The 21,449-nt window shown below is 42.6% G+C and overlaps 1 protein-coding gene and 1 long non-coding RNA gene across 2 annotated transcripts in view; one reads left to right on the forward strand and one right to left on the reverse strand.

Moving 5' to 3' along the window:
* The window catches only part of LOC127007354 (uncharacterized), a 240,098-nt gene that overhangs the window by 67,528 nt on the left and 151,121 nt on the right, over nucleotides 1–21,449 (forward strand). The gene's annotated exons all lie outside the window — the stretch shown is intronic.
* The window catches only part of LOC127007352 (uncharacterized), a 208,165-nt gene that overhangs the window by 9,379 nt on the left and 177,337 nt on the right, over nucleotides 1–21,449 (reverse strand). Inside the window, exons 5-8 of the mRNA XM_050878219.1 lie at nucleotides 15,234–15,369; nucleotides 12,194–12,327; nucleotides 6,271–6,354; nucleotides 4,500–4,644 (exon numbers count right to left, since the gene is read on the reverse strand). Coding sequence (XP_050734176.1) covers nucleotides 4,500–4,644; nucleotides 6,271–6,354; nucleotides 12,194–12,327; nucleotides 15,234–15,369 — 499 coding nt within the window. The remainder of the gene's footprint in view (nucleotides 1–4,499; nucleotides 4,645–6,270; nucleotides 6,355–12,193; nucleotides 12,328–15,233; nucleotides 15,370–21,449) is intronic.

Raw genomic sequence — 21,449 nt, forward strand, 5'->3', positions numbered from 1 at the left:
GAGAGAGAGAGAGAGAGAGAGAGAGAGAGAGAGAGAGAGAGAGAGAGAGAGAGAGAGAGAGAGAGAGAGAGAGAGAGAGAGAGAGAGAGAGAGAGAGAGAGAGAGAGAGAGAGAGAGAGAGAGAGAGAACAAAAAGGACGAGGGGAGACTTTTTCTGCTGCTTTTACATGTTTTGTTCTTAAGAATTTATAACAAAAACGACCTTTTCTTGTGTCGTTACTTCAGCCATCAATTCCAAACACTCCTAAATATCCACAAATATTTCGAAGACCAGCTCCAACTATTAACATTGTGTCACATAACGTTATCTTTTTCAGGTATTTTGTCTCCCGTCATATTTAACTCAATCTACTTTTAAAGAATAGATCAACCCACTGAGGAATCAATAAGAACGTGCCAACCCAACATTCACATTGCCTACTAAGACGAATACGATAATATTAATACGGCATTCAAACCATAACAACTAAGAGAAAGGCATTGGGCTAATTTTATGAAATATATGTTTTTAGGTATAATCAAAAGTTTCTTCTTTCACATGATCAATGCAGTGAAAAATACCACACATAAAGGGGAATGAAATAAAGTATTGCGATACGCTGAAGAAGAATACCAAGCGGCGAACGACTAAGTTTTCAATGAACTGCAAACAATATAGAGAGCACAATACATGTTTGGTAAGCACACAACGGGGAAAGAAGGAAGGCGGCGGCGAGAACAAGAAGGATGAAGGGGACGGGTACGTGAGACGACGAGGAGGGTGGGGAGAGTTGAGAGGGAACGGACGAACAAAACGCAGGGAAGGGAGAAGAGGAAGAGGGTGCGGCGTAAGGGTGTCAAGGGTTTACAGGTAAGCAGGTAAAGGTATTATTAAGGTGTGCCAGGTAGGGGTCTTAGGAGAGCGCGCGTCCTTGGCCGGGGAAAAAACAGCGGAGGGTGTTGAAGCAAGTCTGGGGTGGAGTGTAAAAGATAATGCAAGGAACAAAGAGCAAGGGAATGAAAGGAATGCTCAAAGGAAAATCAACAGGTAACGACGAGAGAGAGAGAGAGAGAAAGACGGAGAGGGAGAGAAAGACAGAGAGCGAGTAATGTATGGAGGGAAGGAGCTGTGACATACGTTTTAATATCAATTACCGGCCACGCAAATAATAATAATGGAGAGTGAAAGGAAGGGAGGGAGGAAGGAAGGAGGGAAGGAAATTGTTAAGAAAGGAAATGAAAGGAAAGGTGATGGATTGGTAATTGCTATGTATTACAGGTGGGAATGGCGATAAGAATGACGCAGCTATTGATTTTGTACAGGTATAATGGTCTGTGTGTGTGTGGGGTGTGGGGGTTCTCTAGGTAGTGTCTTTGTGTACAGAAGAATAAGAGTTTAGTGGGATCTTGGTAAAAACAGGATCGTGAAGGGAAGTGATGGAGTTGGGAGAAGAGGAAGGAGTGGCAAAGGCGGCAAAGAATGTAAAAGAGAAGGAAATGGAAGGCAGGAGCAGCGTCTGATGAGGTAGAGACAGACAGAGAGATGGATATGTATAGAGAAAGTAACACGGGTGCGACAGGAAACAAGGAAGGAAGGGAAGAAAAAATGAAGAAAAGGAGGGGCGAAAACAGGGTGGGAGAAGACAAGATGAAGAACAGGAAATAGAGTAAGAAATAGAAAAGAGAGGAAAAACTCGGGCGAGACGGAAAGCGGGCAGGGAGTGGGTAGGGGAAGGGATGGGATAGAGAGGGAGTGGGTAGGGAAAGGGATGGGATAGAGAGGGAGGGAAGGGGGATAGTCTGCTGGGGACGATGTAGGAGAGAAGGGAACCGAGTAAAAGAGGGAAAAAGGGACGGAGAGAGAGGAAGGGAAAGAAGGGAACAGAATTGATATGTGGAGAGAAGAGAGGTGGTGGAGGCATCATGTTACCCTGAGGATGGACCATTATGCCAGGCAAAGTAGGGTAATTCCTCCGAGTTGACGCCGCCCCGGGAAATAATAAGGGATTCGCTGACAGTTTGTTACACTAATGACCGCTTCTCCTGCCTCTTATTTTTCCTCCCTTGTGTTCTGCCTCGCTACGTATTGCTGGGATGTTTTTGTCTTGGTGCACGAGTTTGTAAGGGAGTCAGTGAGTCATTAGATACATGTTTGATTGTGGAAGAGCATATGTACGGATTTTATTGTTGTGAATTGATTCTTGGAAAAAAATATCTAGATTATTTCGAAGGAGAGAGAGAGGAGTGGGCGGGGAAGGGGCGACATAGAACTATGGGGAGGCGGGGGCCGAGTGGCCAGCGTACTGGCGTGGTGACCCGAGGGCCTTGTGTCGAGTCGTACCGAAGGACACTGACAAGTTTCAGGTATCACCGAGTGGCGTAAGATTACCCGCATGCTGTCCATATCTACAACTAACCCTAACTTCAGCGACTTCGTTCAAGAGAAGCACAGTGTGGCAGTATTGGTCAAGCACGAGTCATACATCACGGCAGCCATTGTAGATATAATTCGTCTGCGCCATAAACGGGCTGGGGTCGTCCTAGAGGACTCTCAAGAGAGGCGCTATAGGCACCACCTAAAGAAAAAAATAGACGGCTGTCTTTCACAGTAACCCGTGAATCATCTTAGTCATCCTATTCTGTACCGACTCTAACATTCTGATGTCCATTCTATTGTAAGGTGACCAGAACTGAACCGGAAAATCAAGATGAGGTCTAACTAATGCTAAATATAGCTTGAAGATGACTTCGGCGCTTCTGTTGCTTACTCTCCTTGAAATGAATCCCAGTACCCTGTTTGCTCGATTTCTAACTTGAATGCATTGTGCCCTCGGACGGAGATCAGAGTTCACTAAGACCCCTAAATCCCACTCGCTCCCAGACCTGCTTATGGGAGTGTCATTTAAGCATTAGTTATGAGGGGGTCGTTCCTACCTACACTCTGAATATTGCACTTCCCTACATTGAATTCCGTCTGCCATTTCTCCGCCCAGTCATACAATCTGTTTAGTTCATCCTGAGCGTCCTGATCCGACTCCATCACTCTACCGATCATGGTATCGTCAGCAATTACTTTACTCATAGCTTTCCATCTCTGTATTACTGAATTAGGTTCCTTTGAACCTAAAAAAATAATCCTTGTGTTTTGTCATGTTGCTATTGTATTGTGCACTATATAATGTGGATATATCTCACAGAGCACCGCCAAAGGGTGATAGTTTTGTTTGTATGGCTACCAACTGGTCGTTGAGAAGATAGAGCAGTCAGTCACTTGATTATTGAAGAGTTTCATTAAAAACACTTGATTGTAAAGTTCGAGCTTTCACAAACATCATCTTAACCTGAATTTGCGTGTTGCACCACCAGTAAGGAAGTTGTTATCGAAATGTTTACCAATTTGTTCCGCAAATATGGATAGCTGGCAATTAATGGCCCGGAAGGCCAAACTAATTGGTCTTTCGTTGCGGGGCATCTTTCACTTTTTCTCTCCCCCGAAAAGGCGTTGTGTACCCAGGCTCCGTTGAAATTCTACGACTTCGAATATGAGAAAACATAAAGCCGTTATTTGGTATTTCATTGACATGCGAAATTCGACATTCTCTTTAGTAGCTTGGTGACTTTCAGAAAGATCTACTTCGTGTGTTGAATTTGTACGACGTTTATTAAAATGCGAAAATCACCATGTGTCTGATTGTTAGTTGACACACAAGGTTAGATAGAGGAATGAGTCAACACGTAAATAGAAAAATGGTTTTTTTTTTTTGGTTCATTGATGACATCACAGGCAGACGGACGAGCAGACAGCCTGTAATAATCAGCCATTGTTTTGTAAGCTGCTAAAACAAAGCTCGTGGCAAAACATCGGCACCTTAATCAAAGGAGTGAGAACGTTTATGTTCATCATAATTATTTAATTGTTAAGTAGCATTGTTCCTCAAAGAGCTCGTTAAATAATAGCTTTTGGACTCAAAACAAAAACTTGGTTCATTTATAGCAACGTTGTCATTGCTGTAATAGGTATCACGCGTTTGTGCTCACATGAACGAGAAGGAAGGAAAAGTAGACCCCGCTGGCACGAGTGTGTGCTATTTTTTCTCTATAGTTTTTCTTTCTTTATGTTACTTTTACATAAAGAAGCGGCAGGCCAAGAACTAAGCGAAAACAACAACAATCCCATAACAAGATGTCTCCAAAAGGAAAAGTGGAGTGTGGCAAAGAAATATAAAACCCTTCTTTAGTTAGTCAATATCTCTTTCACCGAACCCTGTGCAAGAACATCTAAAGAAAGGGAGAGGAGTCACTCCCGAAAACAGGAAAAGTCCATCCAGAAGACAACAAAATATTATTCCCTAAAACACAAAGATGTTCCTTCTCAGGACATCACTAGATCCCTTAAGAGGACATAAAGATATCGTTCGTGAGTTCCGATAATAGCAGTGTTCCTTCCTGAATCGAGAACAAAAGTTACTCTGCGTGTGTCATGAGAGTACCGCCCCATTCACCCGTGTTCCCCGTCTCACCGTAAATCAGTCTTTCCCGCTGCTCGAGGATGACCTCCTCGCCCTCGGAGATGGTGACGTCTTCCTCCTTGGTGGCAAAGATGGCCGCCAGGGTGGCCTTGCACTTCAGCTTCAGGTCGCCTTTCATGAAGTGACTTTTGTCCACCTGTCGACAAAGAACAGCAAAAAAGGGTTTAACATGTACAAAATGATCAGCACACTCATTTTACTAAATCCAGTGTGAAAAGGGTAGAACATTTTTTGTTCCTCTTTTCGTTTCAGTTCCATTCATTCCTAAAATTATAAAATTTAGTTTCGCTTTAATTTCCTGTCTAAATCGCAATAATTAGAAGAGTTGATTTATGCTACACATTGAAATGCATCCTTGAGGATTCCGCCATCCTTCAGCACCGTACATGCGCTTTTGTCATTTCTTGCACAGCCAACACACCTCGACAACGAAAATCCACCTTCATTTTCGCGCTTACACTGCAGGACGCGGAGGTCATGTTGTCATTAATTGAACAATACCTGTAAAAAAAGGGGGGAACAGCTTTGCAGCCACAGCACTTTTTTTTCCTCCCCCGAGCCCGCCTGACACCACCGAAGACTGAATAGATAACGTGACCTCCGCAGCGCCCTGTCTTCGTTATGCCTGTCTAAATATAACAAATGATCAGTGGATCGTCGTATTCGACATAACATTGTACTTTCCCCCCGAGAAAAGCGGAGACACAAGCGAGGTTAGTTATTATGAAAGGCAGAAGTCTACGGGGACCGAACTTCCGGTTTAACATCCTCCGAAATTTTGTATGTATTGTGACACAGACTATTCTGAGGTACATTCAGGCACAAAGCACATGCGTTGAGACTAAATCTTAATGCGGAAACTGATCATTTACCGTTACGACCCAAAATATCATGAGTTGTAGGAGAAGGCAAAATAATGAACCAACTTTTTTTTTTAACTTTCTTCACAAAGTTATAAAATTCCAAAGCCATAGGAACTCCACTCTACGAAATCCCACCGTTTCACCGACCTAGTAAGAAAAAATTAAGCTGAAGGAGTAGATGTTGGAGCAGTCATTTAGTCAGACTTAGGAAGAAATAGATAATCATTAGAAATTGGGGGTACTCACATTTGACTTGGGGAAAAAATGGACTAACAGAAAGGGTAGGAAAAGGAAATCATCTTACAGGACTTTGGAGGAAAAGGCAATCTGAAAGAGTAGGCGGAAGGTGTCGTGCTGTGTAACTTCAGATGAGAAGATAAGCAAAAAAATAGGAGAAGGGGGAGTAATTTTTTAGTACTTAGAAAGATATATATAAAGAATAAGGAGGAAGTAGGAGAAGTTTTTTTTAGTACATAGAAGGAGGAATGTGATTAGGAAATGAGGAGGGAGAGTTAGAGGACGGCGTGCTCATGTACAGCCTTAACCCCTTGGATGCGGACGACCTACAAGAAGACATCACCAAGCTACAGGAGTGGAGCAATAAGTGGCTGCTACAATTCAATGAAGAAAAATATAAGGCCATATAACTTGGAAGGGGAAGTCCAGATTACCAATACCACATGGGAAACACTCCACTATCCAACACTGAGGCAGAGAAAGACGTGGGACTATATGTTACCAGGCTACCAGTGAAGGTCAAATCCGTGCCAATTGCAGCGGACGGGTTAAAAGTAAAAAGGGTAAACAGAAGAGGATGAGAGAAGCCCTATGCATGCAAGAACTCAGGAGCAATAGTAACCGGAAGACTCAGGAGCAGGACGCACTCATGTAGGACTCACCGTGAAGGACAAGCCAAGTCTCCTACTCTCCAGGCCATCGCGATGCACCCACGGGTAGTACTCAACCAGCTGGTCATCAGCCGCCTGTAGGTGCGAGAGGGGAATCGTACATTAGGAAGCTGATATGCAAGAGACAACCTTTTTTTTCTGCGGCAAACGGAAAAATTCAAAAACAAAACAAAAAATACAGCTAAACGTTGCTGCTATAAAAGAAAATAGAAAATAGTGGTCAAAAGAGTGGTCATTTTCGAATGGGGAGCTGTCCTAATACCCCCATCAATGAAGTAGAGAATGAACAACAACTAGAAGTAAAAGGCCTTCAATGATATTTATTTTCTTTGTGGTACGTTTTGCTCCACACCATTACTCGGGCAATTCATCGGATGCCCAAAGATCGATGGAGTAAAGGATGAACGAACGCACGAAACGGAAAGGCTCTCATCATCGTGTAAATGGCAAGTTTATTTTATTTTATTTTGTTTCGTACATTGAGACAGGAAACGCATCTGCCGTCCTAAGATTACGAGGTAAAGAACAAACATGCTTTCATCTTTATGGTATTTTTATGCAGTTTCTTACTATACTGAAGCTACCCCGAGCATAATGGCCGGCACCTTACAGATTTCATAGGTTCTTATGTCCGTATTTACGTCTGGTTGAATACTTCGTGACTTGGGGGAGACAAGTAAAAACGTCAGTCTCAAAATCGCTTCCTGGTACCTCTGAGTGATTGTATCTTTGTGTGTCCATTTCATTACTATTGTTTTATCCTACGCTATTTCTTCACCATCATTACGTCCTCATTTCATTTAAGGCACGTGCTTCATTACTGGACATCCTCAGCGCACAGTTTACCAAGGAAATATGAACACGGTCTACCTTTAACACCTTTTTTTATGAAACATAAAAAGCAAAAGAGGAAATAAAGGAGGGGAAAGGGACGGATGGGGTGACACAGAGAAGAGGTAAGGAAGGGAGAGGAAGGGATGTAACTGAAAGGAAAATGAATTTGATATGAATGCGAGAGAATGGCAGAATGAAATAGAGGAGGAAAAGAGCGACAAGCAAAGCGAAACAGAGGTAATGGCTTGCTTATAACAATGTGATGAAATGTAATTATGATAGAGTGCAAAAAGAGTGTTCAAGAAAATTAGTTGTAGGAAACATGATGGAACACCAATTAATAAGGAGGCAAATTATGAAAAATTAAATTATATAACATGTGTAAAAGCAAGAAAACGTTACAGAACAATAATTAGTTAGAGAGGTTTGTCCAACATTAAATGAATACATGAAGGAATACACTGAAAAGATGATGAGTAAAACAAGGGGAGAGAGAGAGAGAGAGAGAGAGAGAGAGAGAGAGAGAGAGAGAGAGAGAGAGAGAGAGAGAGAGAGAGAGAGAGAGAGCATGCACGAGCGACCTTTCCTTTTCTAATATGTGATTTTTACCATTTTCACCAACATTCATTTTTCTGACAAACTGGACTTGTCTTGTTTTATCTGCCTCTCTTTCGCCAAGGGAACGAATGCGCGGCACAGAATTGTCGTGCAACTAACCTTTCTCTTCATGTAACAGATCTTTAAAAAATTCCGACTAACCCTGGGAGTGTTCTGTTTTTCCTTCTTTTTATTTATCTTTCATGAGCTGAGCGAACGAGAGCATGACCCAACACACACATACACCCTCAATCTTTCCTCATATGTGGTTTAAGAAGCTTTTATCTCACTTCGACATTCCTCTTGCCACCAACGGACACACAGATCAAGATGCGTTGGCAACCTTTCTGCTCTTTACATATGATTTCGGAAACTGATTTACACCGATTTTTCTGTTGCCACCAAACTCTGAAACTGTCTTTTTTTAATGTTTCTCGAACGTGTGGCTCAGCATATAGACACTGTCAGCCCTTTCTCTTCTTATGTGCTGTTCGAGTAGCGTTTTTACTCACATATCTCATTGTTTTCTTTTGCCGGCAAGCTTCAAGAGTGGGTGTTGTTGTTTTTTCTCCCCACGTTTCGAGCGATAAAAAAAAAATCATAATATAGTGCTATGTCATTTCTGAATGTAATTTACCTGTATGTGTTTAGCTGCGTGTTTTATGCAGTGGGAGGCAGTCTAACTTTACCATTCGTTTATAAAATTAACAGAAAGAATTTATCCCCTCAAAAATGTGAAAATAGCAAAGAGCTGGAAATTGGTCGCATAAATGTGGACAAAAACAAAACAAAAATAGCAATATGTAAAAGTAAAAAATAAAATATCACAAAAACAAGAAGCGTCAGTGTACCGGTGCAAAATGAGGTCCAGAGTGAGGATAAGAAATTGCCAATATGAATCAAATATTCCTGGAAAAGCGAACGAGTACAGGAATGCAACACCAAAAAGTTAAACACGGCAGTAAATAGCAAATGATCTTTAAGTATAATAGCGGAGAGTGTGCGTGTGAAATAACAGGAGAGAACAATAATAAAAAGAAAATAAGCTTGAAAACAGAGCAGTGTAGCGCAATAAGAAGGATTAGGAGAGAGAGAGAGAGAGAGAGAGAGAGAGAGAGAGAGAGAGAGAGAGAGAGAACCGTGGCCCGTCCCTTTCAGTTGCAGGTCTCCGCTGAATAATGAAGCTGATAGCCATCCGAGTTAATTAGATATAAGGCCACCACCTCGAAGGGAACGTTGCCTGCATGCGGAGATCACTCGTGCACTTCTAAAATAATTCTCTCTCTCTCTCTCTCTCTCGTCCGTCCACCCTTTTATTCAATTAATTCGTCCCTTCCTTCATCGCTTGTTTTCGGATGGGTGACGCGCCCGCCTCCACATTGCCTCTCTTGTTTGTTTCGTCCGGAATTCAATAATCTTTGGCTTAGTTATCGAGATACAACACTCATACTCGATCCCTCCTTTGCTCGCCTGACCACTCCCCTACTACGCTGCTGTCATGTTGTTTTTTTTTTTTTTTTTTTTTTTTTTACATTTGGTTTCTTGTGATAAAGTAGTCTTCCTTTGTTTCTTGTTTCTTTATATGATTCTCTTTTTCTTTTTTTGCTTGTTTGTAGTTTTGGGAGGCTTTTTTTTCATTCCTCCGCTGCTTATTATTCTTTGATTCATATGATTTAACATTTATGTTCGGACACACGACCTGTTTCTTAATTCACGCGCCGTTTCTTTCCTCTTGACCTCACATGCTTCCTCATTCCGTCTGTCTTGGCTGCGAATCTGCGGGCGTATGTTCGAATCCCAATCTGGGCAGTCGGCGCGCAGCCCACCCAGCTATTCATCCTTCCTTTCGGGATGGTCAATAGATAGGTACCAAGGGCAGCCTGGGGAAGGTAAACTGTAGTAACCCGGATGTCACACCTGTCCTGTGTCCCAGATTAAAGGGTTCTCGCCTCCCGCAGGCTTAAGGGCCAATGGTACGTAGACAAGGACCGCCAAGAGCACCGCAACCTCGCGCAGCAAATAGCGTATGCTCCCAATTTTACCTAAAAAATATAATAAAAAAATAGCAATGCCGGAAAGACCGTACATCAGCGACAGAAATAACAAGACACAAGGCACTGAACACAAGAACAGAATAAGAATCGAACGAAGAGAGCACACACAGTATCTCATTTTACACAAACATCATTTCTTCTTGAGTGCCTCCTTTCCACCACCACCGCTATCCCGTTTTCTCTTGGTCTTTCCGCCGTGTCCCTGCGAGTGCACCTTCACCTTTGCTCACCTGCGTCCCTTCACCGCGTCACATTAACGGGGTCCGGCAAGTGAATTATTGAGGTGAGCAGCGCGAGGAGCAAGCAAGGTGTGGCCGGGGGTGAGGAGGCAGAAGAAGGGGAGAGGAGAGGCGGAAAGAGGTGGAAGCGATCAGCAGGAAGGGAAGAAGGAGGCGCAGGTAGAATGTGTGGAGAAAGCGAAGGAAAACAATAGGAAGGAGAAGAAGAAGATGAAGAAGAAAATGAAAGAGAAGAAGAAGAAGAAGAAGAAGAAGAAGAAGAAGAAGAAGAAGAAGAAAGAGCAAGAGAAAAGTGAGACAAAGAAAAGAGCAACGAGAAAAAGGGATGGAGGAGTAGGGAGGAAGCGAATCACGACGGGGAGAGAGATGAAATAATTGTGAAGAAGAGGATGTCGAGAAAAAAAATAGAACCACAAGAAGAAGAATGAGGAGGAGGAAGAGGCGGAGGAACAGGAGCAGGAGGAGGAGAAGGAGGAGGAGGAAGGCGAGACAATCAACGATTCTCCAGCACAAGGAGGAGAGTAATGCTTTTCCTGCAACAGTGTCCATCGCGAGGCGCACCGATGCTATTATTAAGGAGCGACGAATATACCTGAGAAGCGGCGGGGAAAGGCGGGAAAAATGTCTTGCGGCCCGGGATGTGTTAGTCTGTTTGTGTGTTTGTGTGTGGGAGGGAGAAGGGGGAAGGAATAGCGGTGTCTTCTGGTATTAGTAATGTTTCTCTTGTCTCTTTCATTGCCTAACCTTCAAACACGAGACATTATATCACTTTCACGTCAATAACAGTATAAAGAGATAACTTAGCGATGTTGATTCCTGCGTCTCTCAGAGTTAGGACCTTAAATATCAATTACCATGCCATGTTTTAATTATTCATATGATAAAGAGTATTAGACATATCGATAATTGCGTCCTACTTCGTATAAATAGGAGAGGTCGTTTTGCTCCTGAGTTCTTTTTCACATATACTTTTTCTAGCTTATGGTAGTTATATGGGGGACCGAGTGTTCCTTGCTGTATAAGTATAAGGAAATTACTGATGCATAGTCATCGTTTCCAGAACCTTTCGTGCATGTTGTGATATCTGACAACCTAGCACTGAAATATCATCAGGAGGATTTAGTTTAAGTGTTTTCAAGTATCAGTTTTAAACGACACTGTAATGTATGACCACTTCCGAACGCAATTCTACCTAGTACTTTCCACTCTGTGTATTGCATCAGTGTGGTAATATGTTGCCTCTGTATATGCTAAATAATTAAATTTTAATGTTGCGAAGCTTCAGCGGGGTTTGAAATATTCATCAGTTTAACAGAACAAGTGGAAATATTGAAGTCACGCATCTTAGTAATTATCAACGTTAATATACCACAAGGTTGCCCCAGTAGCTTCACCGGCGCTTTTTTTTTTTTTTTTTACAGCAGAGGAGACAGTGCAAGGGCGTAAAAAAAGAAAACAATATGAAATAAAAGCCCGCTACTTACTGCTCCTAAATAGAGTTGAGTGGCCAAAAAGAAAAATCGTTAATCATGGTTCCTCCACATATCGTCATCTCTCACTGCCATGGTTATATTTCTCATTTCTCGCAGTGCTGTAATAACGATTTTTTTTCTTCGCATTCTTTCACTTAACTCTCTTCTGTTTGATGTAATGAGAAGCCTTCTTACCAAGTCTTTCTGAATTCATTATATTGTTCGCGTCAGGTAAGCTGTTGAAGAGAAGAAGGAAAGGCTGAGCATCTTCCCATAAACTACTCTCCCTCACACGGCTTCTTACATCCCAGCCTCCTCTGCTCCTCCTCCTCCTCCTCACCTTCATCATTTTCCCTCCATCCTGTTGTACACCCGCACCCACGCGTCTCCATAATTCCTTGTCTTTGGTTGCCTATTATTCTTCCACCTCTTTGTCCCTCGGTATCACAGTACTCGTTGCTTCCCAATTAGTATTATGGCTTCTTTATCTCTCGCCTCCTCATCCCGTATACTCCGACTAACATTGCTCGTTTGCTTCCTAGTCTATGGTGTCCTTTTCTTCCTCCTCTTCCATACATAGATTTATTAACTTTAAAATCACATTAAGCAGAAAAAACAGCAGTTTCTCGTGCATTTAAGAACCTAAGGCTACAGAGGCACAGTAAAGACACATCTCTTCCCACAGTCACACACGTGCTGGGCCTTAACAAGCACGAACCTTATCGTCGTTGATGTACCACGCCAGCTCGGCCGCCGGCTTGCTCTTGGCGGAGGTACAGTTGAGGCGCGCCACATCCCCGACCTGGTAGTGGCTCTTGCTGCCCTGGATGAGCGGGCCTTGGGTGGGTAGCTCTGTGGGGAGACGAGGAGACCGGGTGAAGAAGGGTGCAGAGGGCAATAAGCCAGTTACCCGAGAAAAGGGTGTTCAGAAAGGTGTAGACTGCCGGGGTAGGTGAACAAGGTAAAGAGAAGGGTGTAGGCAAGGTGTAGGCAAGACCTGATATCACTATCATAACAAGGCATCGTGATTGAACAAAGCAATACGAAATAACGTGTTAATAAGCGCACTCGCCCACTCACTCACCCCAAACCTCTGTTTTGCCGAATTAACGGGAGATGTGTTCTCCGAAAAAGGCGACGGATGAACATTTTCAACAATATTATACTTGATCCACGCTTCATTGCCGAATATACGAAAGAAAAGTGGATTCGAATTATAAAACTTTTACCCCATGTCTTACCGAAAAGAGAAGGAAGTTTCTAAAAGACTTGAATGATAGAATTATAGACACTCTACACTTTGTCTAACCGAGGCGGAAACTCACGGAAACACAGGATCACAGCTGCGGGTCGAGTCGCTTACCAACTGTAACAGCTTATGCAACGCTTTTTGTCATCGGTAATAAAAGAATGAATTGCTAAGAAAAAGGTTGCCCCCTATACCTCACATACATGTCCTCTTATTCCCTTGTCACTTAAATGTTGGCCAATCAAAATCAACATGTATTGGAAGGTACGAGTGTGTTTGCTCGGTATCATGTGGTGTTAACATAATTACCTGGAATCTGGCTGACTTCGAATATTGAGTGATGATGTTTATAAAAGTGTGTCCATTCTTTTGTAACTTCAATTTTATAACCCCGACAAAGGAAAAAGATAGTCAAGAGTAGTGCGGTAAGTTTCTTGGACCTGAAAAGAAAATATATGCATTTTATGAAACTGTTTTTGCGACCCGTCAGTGTGAAAGTTTGTCAGATTCTCTTCCCTGCGCCAAGTTTACTCCCAAGGGTGAGGCAGAGGCGGAGCGTGTGACCGGCCGAGCCTTCTTTTTATCAACGTTTTTTTGTGTCCATTGGAAGAGGAAAGAGTGGAAAAAAGGTCTGTGGTCTGAGGTGCACAGTAACGAGGAAAAAAAATGAAAAAGCGAAAAGGAGTAAGTTGTTTTCGATTGCTGTTTTTCTAGTTATTTCCCAGGCACTTTAAGACAAAAACTAGCTTATAGACAATAGTTAGAATACAGAAACTATATACCACCACTGAGAATTGCCAGGGAGAATGAGGAAGAGCATACGGCGAGGACCAGGAGGAGAGAGTATGATTTTCTTGACGCCATCACCTCTTCCGTTGCTGCCCTAGAAAACTCTCAAAAGCAGACAGACAGACAGACAGACAGACAGTCGTGCGCTCTTGCAAGGTTGGCTTCTCTTTTAAGTGTCGCTGAATGTATTTACTCTCAGGAACGTCTGCACGGATCCTGGTGATGACTTGTGGGAAAGCAAATATAATGACATCGAAAACATTGCGGTTTGAGGAAAAATTAAAGGTTTGCAGTTATTTTTTGGTGTACGATTTTTTGTCTATTTGCTGACGAATGTGGTAAGATATTAAAGCTGGAAATTTAATGGAACATATCAACGAAGAAGAAGAAGAAGAAGAAGAAGAAGAAGAAGAAGTAGAAGAAGAAAAAGAAGATGAAGATGAAGAAGAAGATGAAGATGAAGATGAAGATGAAGAAGAAGATGAAGATAAAGAAAAAGAGACAAAAAAAGAAAGAAAAGATTAAAAGATAAGAGAAAAAGAAACTAATATTGAAAAACAAATATAGTAAGATGATGCAGAAGAGGAGAGTGATAGAAAGAAAAAAACACCATCAAACAAATGCCAAGCGTGATGCGCCAAAAAAAAATGAAACCTGACATGAAAGAGACGAACTTAAATCTAGAAAAAAAATGTGATAAAGAGGAGAAAGACGCCACGGAAAAAGTGCGGAGAGGAGGAAGAAGAAGAGAAACGGGAAGAGAAGGAGAATGAGGAAGACGAAGGGGAAGAGAAAGAGGGAGAGGATTAGGATTGGGAGGAAGAAGGGGAAAAAGAGAAGGAGGAGGAAGAGGAAAAGAGGAGAAGGAGAAAGAAGAAAGAGTGTGAGAAAGAGACAAAGAAAGAGAAAGAGACAGAGAGAAGAAGAAGGAGGAGGAGGAGGAGGAGGAGGAAGAGAAAGTAGAAGAGAAAGACGAAGAGGAAGAGAAAGAGAAAGAGGATTAGGATTGGAAGGAAGAAGAGGAGAAAGAGGAGGAGGAGGTGGAAAATAGGAGAAGGAAAAAGAAGAAAAAGTATGAGAAAGAGAAAAAGAAAGGAACAGACAGAGAGAAGGAAGAGGAGGAGGAGGAGGAGGAGGAGCTATAACAGAGAATGAGAGGAGAGAGAACCATTCAATTCACAAGATTAAGATGGGATACTGAAAAGGAACTATCCACAGTGATGCCTCCTCAACCTCCCTCCCATTCCTCCTCCTCCTCCTCCTCCTCCTCTTCCACCACTCACCCACAATGGAGATCTCAAAAGAGCGAAGACAGAGAGCGAGGAAAAATAAATAAAATAAAATAGGCAACAAGACCATTGAAATATATACGACGAGAACACAATATCCACAGTAAGGATTTAATCAGTAACAAAAGATAAAGAAGACAGATCCATCGAAAGAAAACGAAGAAGAATCAGAGAGGATGTTGATAAGCACACTCACCCACTCCCTTAACCCAGCCCAACGACACTCATCACGTAAATCACCATAGCAACCATATACAGCATTCTTACAAGCATACTCAGCAACCAACCCACTCACACTCACAGGTCATACAAGCCTCATCAAGCATACAAATCCATTATAACAACAACAGCAACCATACATAGCAACCACACTGACCATACTACCCAAACCAAGCATCCACACCAACCATACACAACCACACTCCACGTACCAACCACCACCATGTTGCTGCTCTTTTCGAAGGTGTGGAAGTGGGGCGAGTCGGCGGACACCTCACACTTGTACACTCCCGTCGAGTTGAAGGTGAGGCCCTTGAGCAGAACCCGCCGCGTGTTAGACCGGTGCACCTGTAGGGGAAGAAGGGTAGGTGAAAGTTATATGAAGAAATGGGTCGCCTGAGTAAGGGAGGGTAGTTTGAATGAGCAGGCAAAGGAGTGCAGGAACGGTAGACATATTCTCAATTTCTCTACGGCTACAGTAAAAATACGAAGAAGAAGAAGAGAGAAAAGAAAGAAAAGATTAAAAGATAAGAGATTGCGATTGCCTGTAGCTTCGAAACTAACCATGGAAAATGCTCTCATTGTGATTCCCCGTCAAAATTATCCCAAACGACTCACACTACAGCGAATCTAACCTCATCCTAACCTAACAACCAACCTGCCCGGTTCAAGAGTGAGCTCCACATACCCGTAGAGAGATGGGGAATACCCGAACGAGAGAAGATAATGAACGCTGTACAGATGCATTTAAAGAGTAAATAGAAAGTAAAAAAAACAGGTGAATGACAGCGGGAATGAGTCGAGTTCATGAAAAGTCTGATGATTAATTAGTAAACAAAAAAAAAAAAACATGTGAAGGTGGACGGGAGTGAATATCGTTGTTGTTTTTTTCTGAATAGATCCATCTGTGGAGGACATGTGATTGTGAGTGGGCATGAGTCAAGATTCTAGGTTCAGAGATACAGCAAAGGTTCTTCTTGTATATTTTTGGTGACTATATCAGTATTTGTGAATTTTTGGAAACGGACAACATACAACGGACAAAGAGGAAATCATGAAAAATTGTAAATGGAAATTGATGGGCCATTTAAAAAAAAACGAAACTATTTTCTGCCTTTACAAATAGATGAAGACGCCAAGAATATAACGAGAGAGAGAGAGAGAGAGAGAGAGAGAGAGAGAGAGAGAGACTGTGTGTGTGTGTGTGTGTGTGTGTGTGTGTGTGTGTGTGTGTGTCTCAGGTAGCAGGGGGGGCGACCTTTTCCTCAGGCAGGTGTTAATGAGGCAGGTAAACTCATTTTCGGCAGCGTGGAGATGAGATGGCGCAGCGTAGGTCTTCCTCTCCCATCCCTCCCGCCATTGATCTCATTTGCTCTTCCGTCACCTTCCAAGTATTTTTTTTAACTTCTTTATTACTTTTATGTTATTTATCAATCTCTCTCTCTCTCTCTCTCTCTCTCTCTCTCTCTCTCTCTCTCTCTCTCTCTTCTTCTTCTTCTTCTTCTTCTTCTTCATCTTCGTTTTATTTTCCCTTAGAAGCTTTCGTCTATTTGTTTCCAAAATTTCACATTTGTTCACATCAGTCAATCCAGTCAATCAGTCAGTCCAGTAAGTGTTCCATAAATGATAACAAAAAGACGTGACATTTTTTTTTTATATGACATCAATATAATCAATCCATCATGGAGAGAAGATAATAAAACGTCTTCCCACTTTTCTCTTTACACGCATCTCCATTTTCACTGCATCTTTCTCCGCGATTCCCTTTCCTCTGATCATTGTCTTTGTCTCCGTTCTACACTCTCCCCGATGTGCGATCATTTTTGACGTATTAATCCCTTAATTCTCTCAGAGTTAATACCCGATATTCACTTCACCTTCGCTTCTCCTCTGTTTGCATACTTGGCCAAAGAACTGAATATATCCTGTTAATAATTGTCATATATCTTTTCATATCTGTTCAGTGAGAAAATGTTCAGCAAATATTTGTTCAGTAAGTTCTTTCATATTCCTTGTATTATTTTTTTACACGTGTTGCGTAAAGGAAGTTGTAGTAGTAGTAGTAGTAGTAGTAGTAGTAGTAATATCAGTAGTAGTAGTAGGAGTAGTAGTAGTAATAATAATATCAGTAGTAGTAGCAGTAGAAGTAGTAGTAGTAGTAGTAGTAGTAGCAAGAGGATCAACGGCGGCAGTATAAACAAGTTATCCCTCTCCCTTTCCCGTTTTTTTTCTCGACATTTTTTTCTCACTCGTATTTTGCTTAGCGGATAATTATCAAGTTGCCGCCATCAAGACTCCCAACACCAATTACCTCCTTCCTTAATTCTCTCTCTCTCTCTCTCTCTCTCTCTCTCTCTCTCTCTCTCTCTCTCTCTCTCTCTCTCTCTCTCTCTCTCTCTCTCTCTCTCTCTCTCTCTCTCTCTCTCTCTCAAGACTTTTTTTCTCCTATTTTTACGTTCCGGCCGCAGCTCGCCCTCCCTTGTCTCCTACCACTGACAGAATTTCGTATTGGGAAGGGAGACAGAAAGAGAGAGAGAGAGAGAGAGAGAGAGAGAGAGAGAGAGAGAGAGAGAGAGAGAGAGAGAGAGAGCGTTGTCCTGCTATCTCTATCTCTCTCTCTCTCTCGCTCGCTAGCTCTCTCCATTATGAGGTGGGCGCGAATGGGGTGTCGTAGGCGGCGGAGTGACCATAACGGGGGCATTACACTCTCGTCCCTTGCGCCGAATGTCACGCCATTTGCATGTTTATATTTGTGTTGGTGAATGACGTGATAAAGAGGAGGAAAAGTGGTTAGGAGCGAGAGGAGAAACACGAGGTGGCAGAGGATAAAAAAGAAGATTGGTAGAGAGAGATAATGGAGGAGGAATTGGGGAGTAGAAGACGGAGAGGGGAAATGAGGAAAGGGTCGAAGCGAAAGAGATGTGAAGGAGGAGTAGGAAAAGTAAGAGGAGGAAGAAGACGAGAGAAACTTAATAACCGATAAGCAATGGAAATGGAAGAGGAGGAAAAAGGGAAAATGCGAAAGTTTGAATAAGTAATGAAAAATGTAAAGGGATTAAGAAGAAGGAAAAGCTTACGATAATCCTGAAGAAGAAGAAGAGGAGAAGAATATAAAGGAACAATGGAAGAAAAAAGAAAGTAGTTAGGAAGCGAAAGATGACATAAAAAAAAGAGGAACATGAGTACAAGGAACAAGATAAGAAAACAGGAAGAGGAAAAGCAGAAAGAGGAGGAAGAGGAGATGAGAAAGAAGAGGAACGGGTGGAGAAGACAAAAGGAGATAGAGAAAGAGAACAAGAATAAAGAGAGGTGCAGGGACAAGCGTATTGGTCTCTCTCTCTCTCTCTCTCTCTCTCTCTCTCTCTCTCTCTCTCTCTCGCTTTCGTCTGTTGGCATGTGATCCTTGTTCTTTATCGACTTGTTTTCAAACCATGCTGGGGCCATTCTAGACAAATTAATTGAATTTATACTGCAGACGTGCCCGCCATGTGTTGTGGCAGCGAGGGCGAGGGAGGGAAGGACGGGGAGCGGCGGCGGCGGGGACGGAGGGTGGAGAAGAGAGGCGGGAAGTTGGGTGGGGCGGGAGTGAAGGAACAGAAGAGGGATGCCTGTGTGTGTGTGTGTGTGTGTGTGTGTGTGTGTGTGTGTGTGTGTGTGAGAGAGAGAGAGAGAGATTCCGACTTTGGGTGTGTCTTGTGCAGCAGTAAGTACCTCCTATTGTCATCTCTCTCTCTCTCTCTCTCTCTCTCTCTCTCTCTCTCTCTCTGCGTAGAAAGTTAGCGCGCATGTCCTTCACTATCTCCTCTTTCCGTAGTCCCCCCCCGCCCTACCCCACCCTCCTCGCCTCCTTGCTCTGCGTGTTTAGGGTGTAATAGAAAACGGGGGTTATCTGGATGGTGTGTGTGTGTGTGTGTGTGTTTTCATTTTTGTCTTTTATTTTCCTTTTTTTTTAATCTTCAACGGTTCATGTAGTTTCTCTCTCTCTCTCTCTCTCTCTCTCTCTCTCTCTCTCTCGCACACACGCAAACACCTATTAAACATTAGTAAGGATTTTAACTCACTTTCTCGACGTCACTTGCTTTGCTTCTTTCCCCTTTCCGTATATGCTTCCTCCCTGTTGTTCCTCTCCCTTCATTTCATCTCCTACCAGTCATCCCTTTGTTGTACTTTCTTTTCGCTGGCTTTTACCTCTGCATGTCCACACTCCCCCCCCCCCCCCCCCCATCCTTTACAGTCGCTCCTGCTCCTCCACACTGCCTATCCTTATCTTTATCCATTTCCTCCGTGATTCTGATTCGTCTTTTCAATAGGGTCTTTGTGGTCTGAATATCTATGTTAATCTATGTAAATCTATGTAAATCCTCCCTCAGATAGTCCTTGTTCTCATCTTCCTTTTCTGTCGCTACCTAAATCATCACTTATTTCTCATGTGTTATAATTGCCTTAATCTTCTTCCTTGCACTTCTCTTCTCTTGTTGTTAGTCTTCTTTCACTCTCTGTGCCTCCCGTCAACAATACTTGCTTTATTTTCACCTATGTCTTCACTAAACCTTTCTTTCACTCCCTTTAACTTTTTTGCACTATGTCTTCACTAAACCTTTCTTTCACTCCCTTTAACTTATTTATTTCCAACGTCTCTACTGTTATTTATGCTCTTCTTTTCCTCGTTCCTCTTTCAAACAGTTCCATTTTCATCTTCGCATCATTTTTTTTTCACCGTTTCTACTGTTATTTATGCTTTTCTTTTCCTCATTCCTCTCTCAAACAGTTCCATTTTCATCTTCGCATCATTTTTTTTTCAACGTCTTCACTGTTATTTATTCTTTTCATCATTCCTCTCTCGACCAGTTCCATTTTACACCTTCGCATCATTTTGCCTTCATTTCAACGTCTTTACTGTTATATATACTTTTCTTTTCCTCATTCTTCTCTCAAACAGCTCCATCTTCACCTTCGCATCATTTTGCCTTCATTTCACTTTCTATAACTGTTTCCACATGTCCCCCCCCCTTCCCCCCCCAGCTCCTTTCAACCGCTCTACCGTCTACGTTCCCCTTCTACCTTGATCCCTTAGCTCCATAGCCATACCTCTTCCTTTGTCTATTTCCTCCTTTCACTTTTCTCCCTCCTGCAATGTGTTTTTTTGTTATCTAATTTCCCCTCCATTCATTCCTTTACAACAACTTCCATCCTCTATTCTCTGCTTCCTTCCACTTCTCTCCCTCCTGCTTGCTCTTATTTCACTCCCTTCCCCTAAATTTATTCCTTCTCGACTCCTCTTCATCCCTCTATTCTCTCCTTCCACTTCTCTCCCTCCTGGTATGTTTTTTTTGTTTTTCTTTATTTTTCCTTTTTTTCCACACCTCTCTATATCCTCTGTTACTTTCTATCACTTCTCTTCTCCTGCAATGTTTTTTTTCTTTATCTAACTTTCCCTCCATCCATTCTTTCATCACACCTTCCTTCCATTATTCTTTCCTTATGTCCACTTTTCTATCTCCTACACTGATCTTTTTTATATATTTTCCACTCCATCCAGTCTTTTATAAAACATTCCTTCAGCTAATACCTCCTTCCTTTCACTTCTCTCCCTTCTGAAATGCCTTTTTTATATATATAATTTGCACTTCATCCATAACACCTTACTTCCTTTCATTTCTTCTTATATCCACGTTTCTCCCTCTATATGCTCTTTTTTATATATTTATTTAACTCCCCCTCCTCCCCCATTTATTCCTTTGCACCACCTCTTCCTTTTTCTCGGCGCTGCATCCTCCTCCTCCTCATCATCATCACCTCGCTACTCGTCCTCACTGAATTGGTTGCCATTCAATAACTATTACATCCGCTGCACACACCTCGCCCCTCGTCCTTCAATTGTCTACTTACTCTTTAAGAAATGCTCGTTGGTGTGTTTCTGTGTGTGTGTGTGTGTGTGTGTGTGTGTGTGTGTGTGTGTGTGTGTGTGTGATATTATTGGTTACTCGCAGAGGTGCTAATGATTCCGAGAAAAGAGAGAGAGAGAGAGAGAGAGAGAGAGAGAGAGAGAGAGAGAGAGAGAGAGAGAGAGAGAGAGAGAGAGAGAGAGAGAGAGAGAGAGAGAGAGAGAGAGAGAAGATGTGGCGTAAACAGTCAGAGAGGTTAAGGGATGGACACTCCACCCATACATAACCCCACAGAGTCAGACAAATGTACACAGAACCCAAAACAAACAAGCCAACAGACAAAGACGCAAGGAAAAATGCTAATGCTCTTCCTCGCGTGAGACAGGAAGACGGAGGAGGACAGGAAGAAATTAGGAAGGAGGGCGAGGACGAGGAAGGAAGGGCGGAAGGAAGGCGAGGGAGCAGTAACATGATGCCCCGCCCTTGTAAAATACTTAATGGCTCACAATTAAGATCGTGTTGCAGTGCGTTAGCTCGGGAGAC

Source organism: Eriocheir sinensis, chromosome 3 (genome assembly GCF_024679095.1).
Source record: "Eriocheir sinensis breed Jianghai 21 chromosome 3, ASM2467909v1, whole genome shotgun sequence".
NCBI lineage: Eukaryota > Metazoa > Arthropoda > Malacostraca > Decapoda > Varunidae > Eriocheir > Eriocheir sinensis.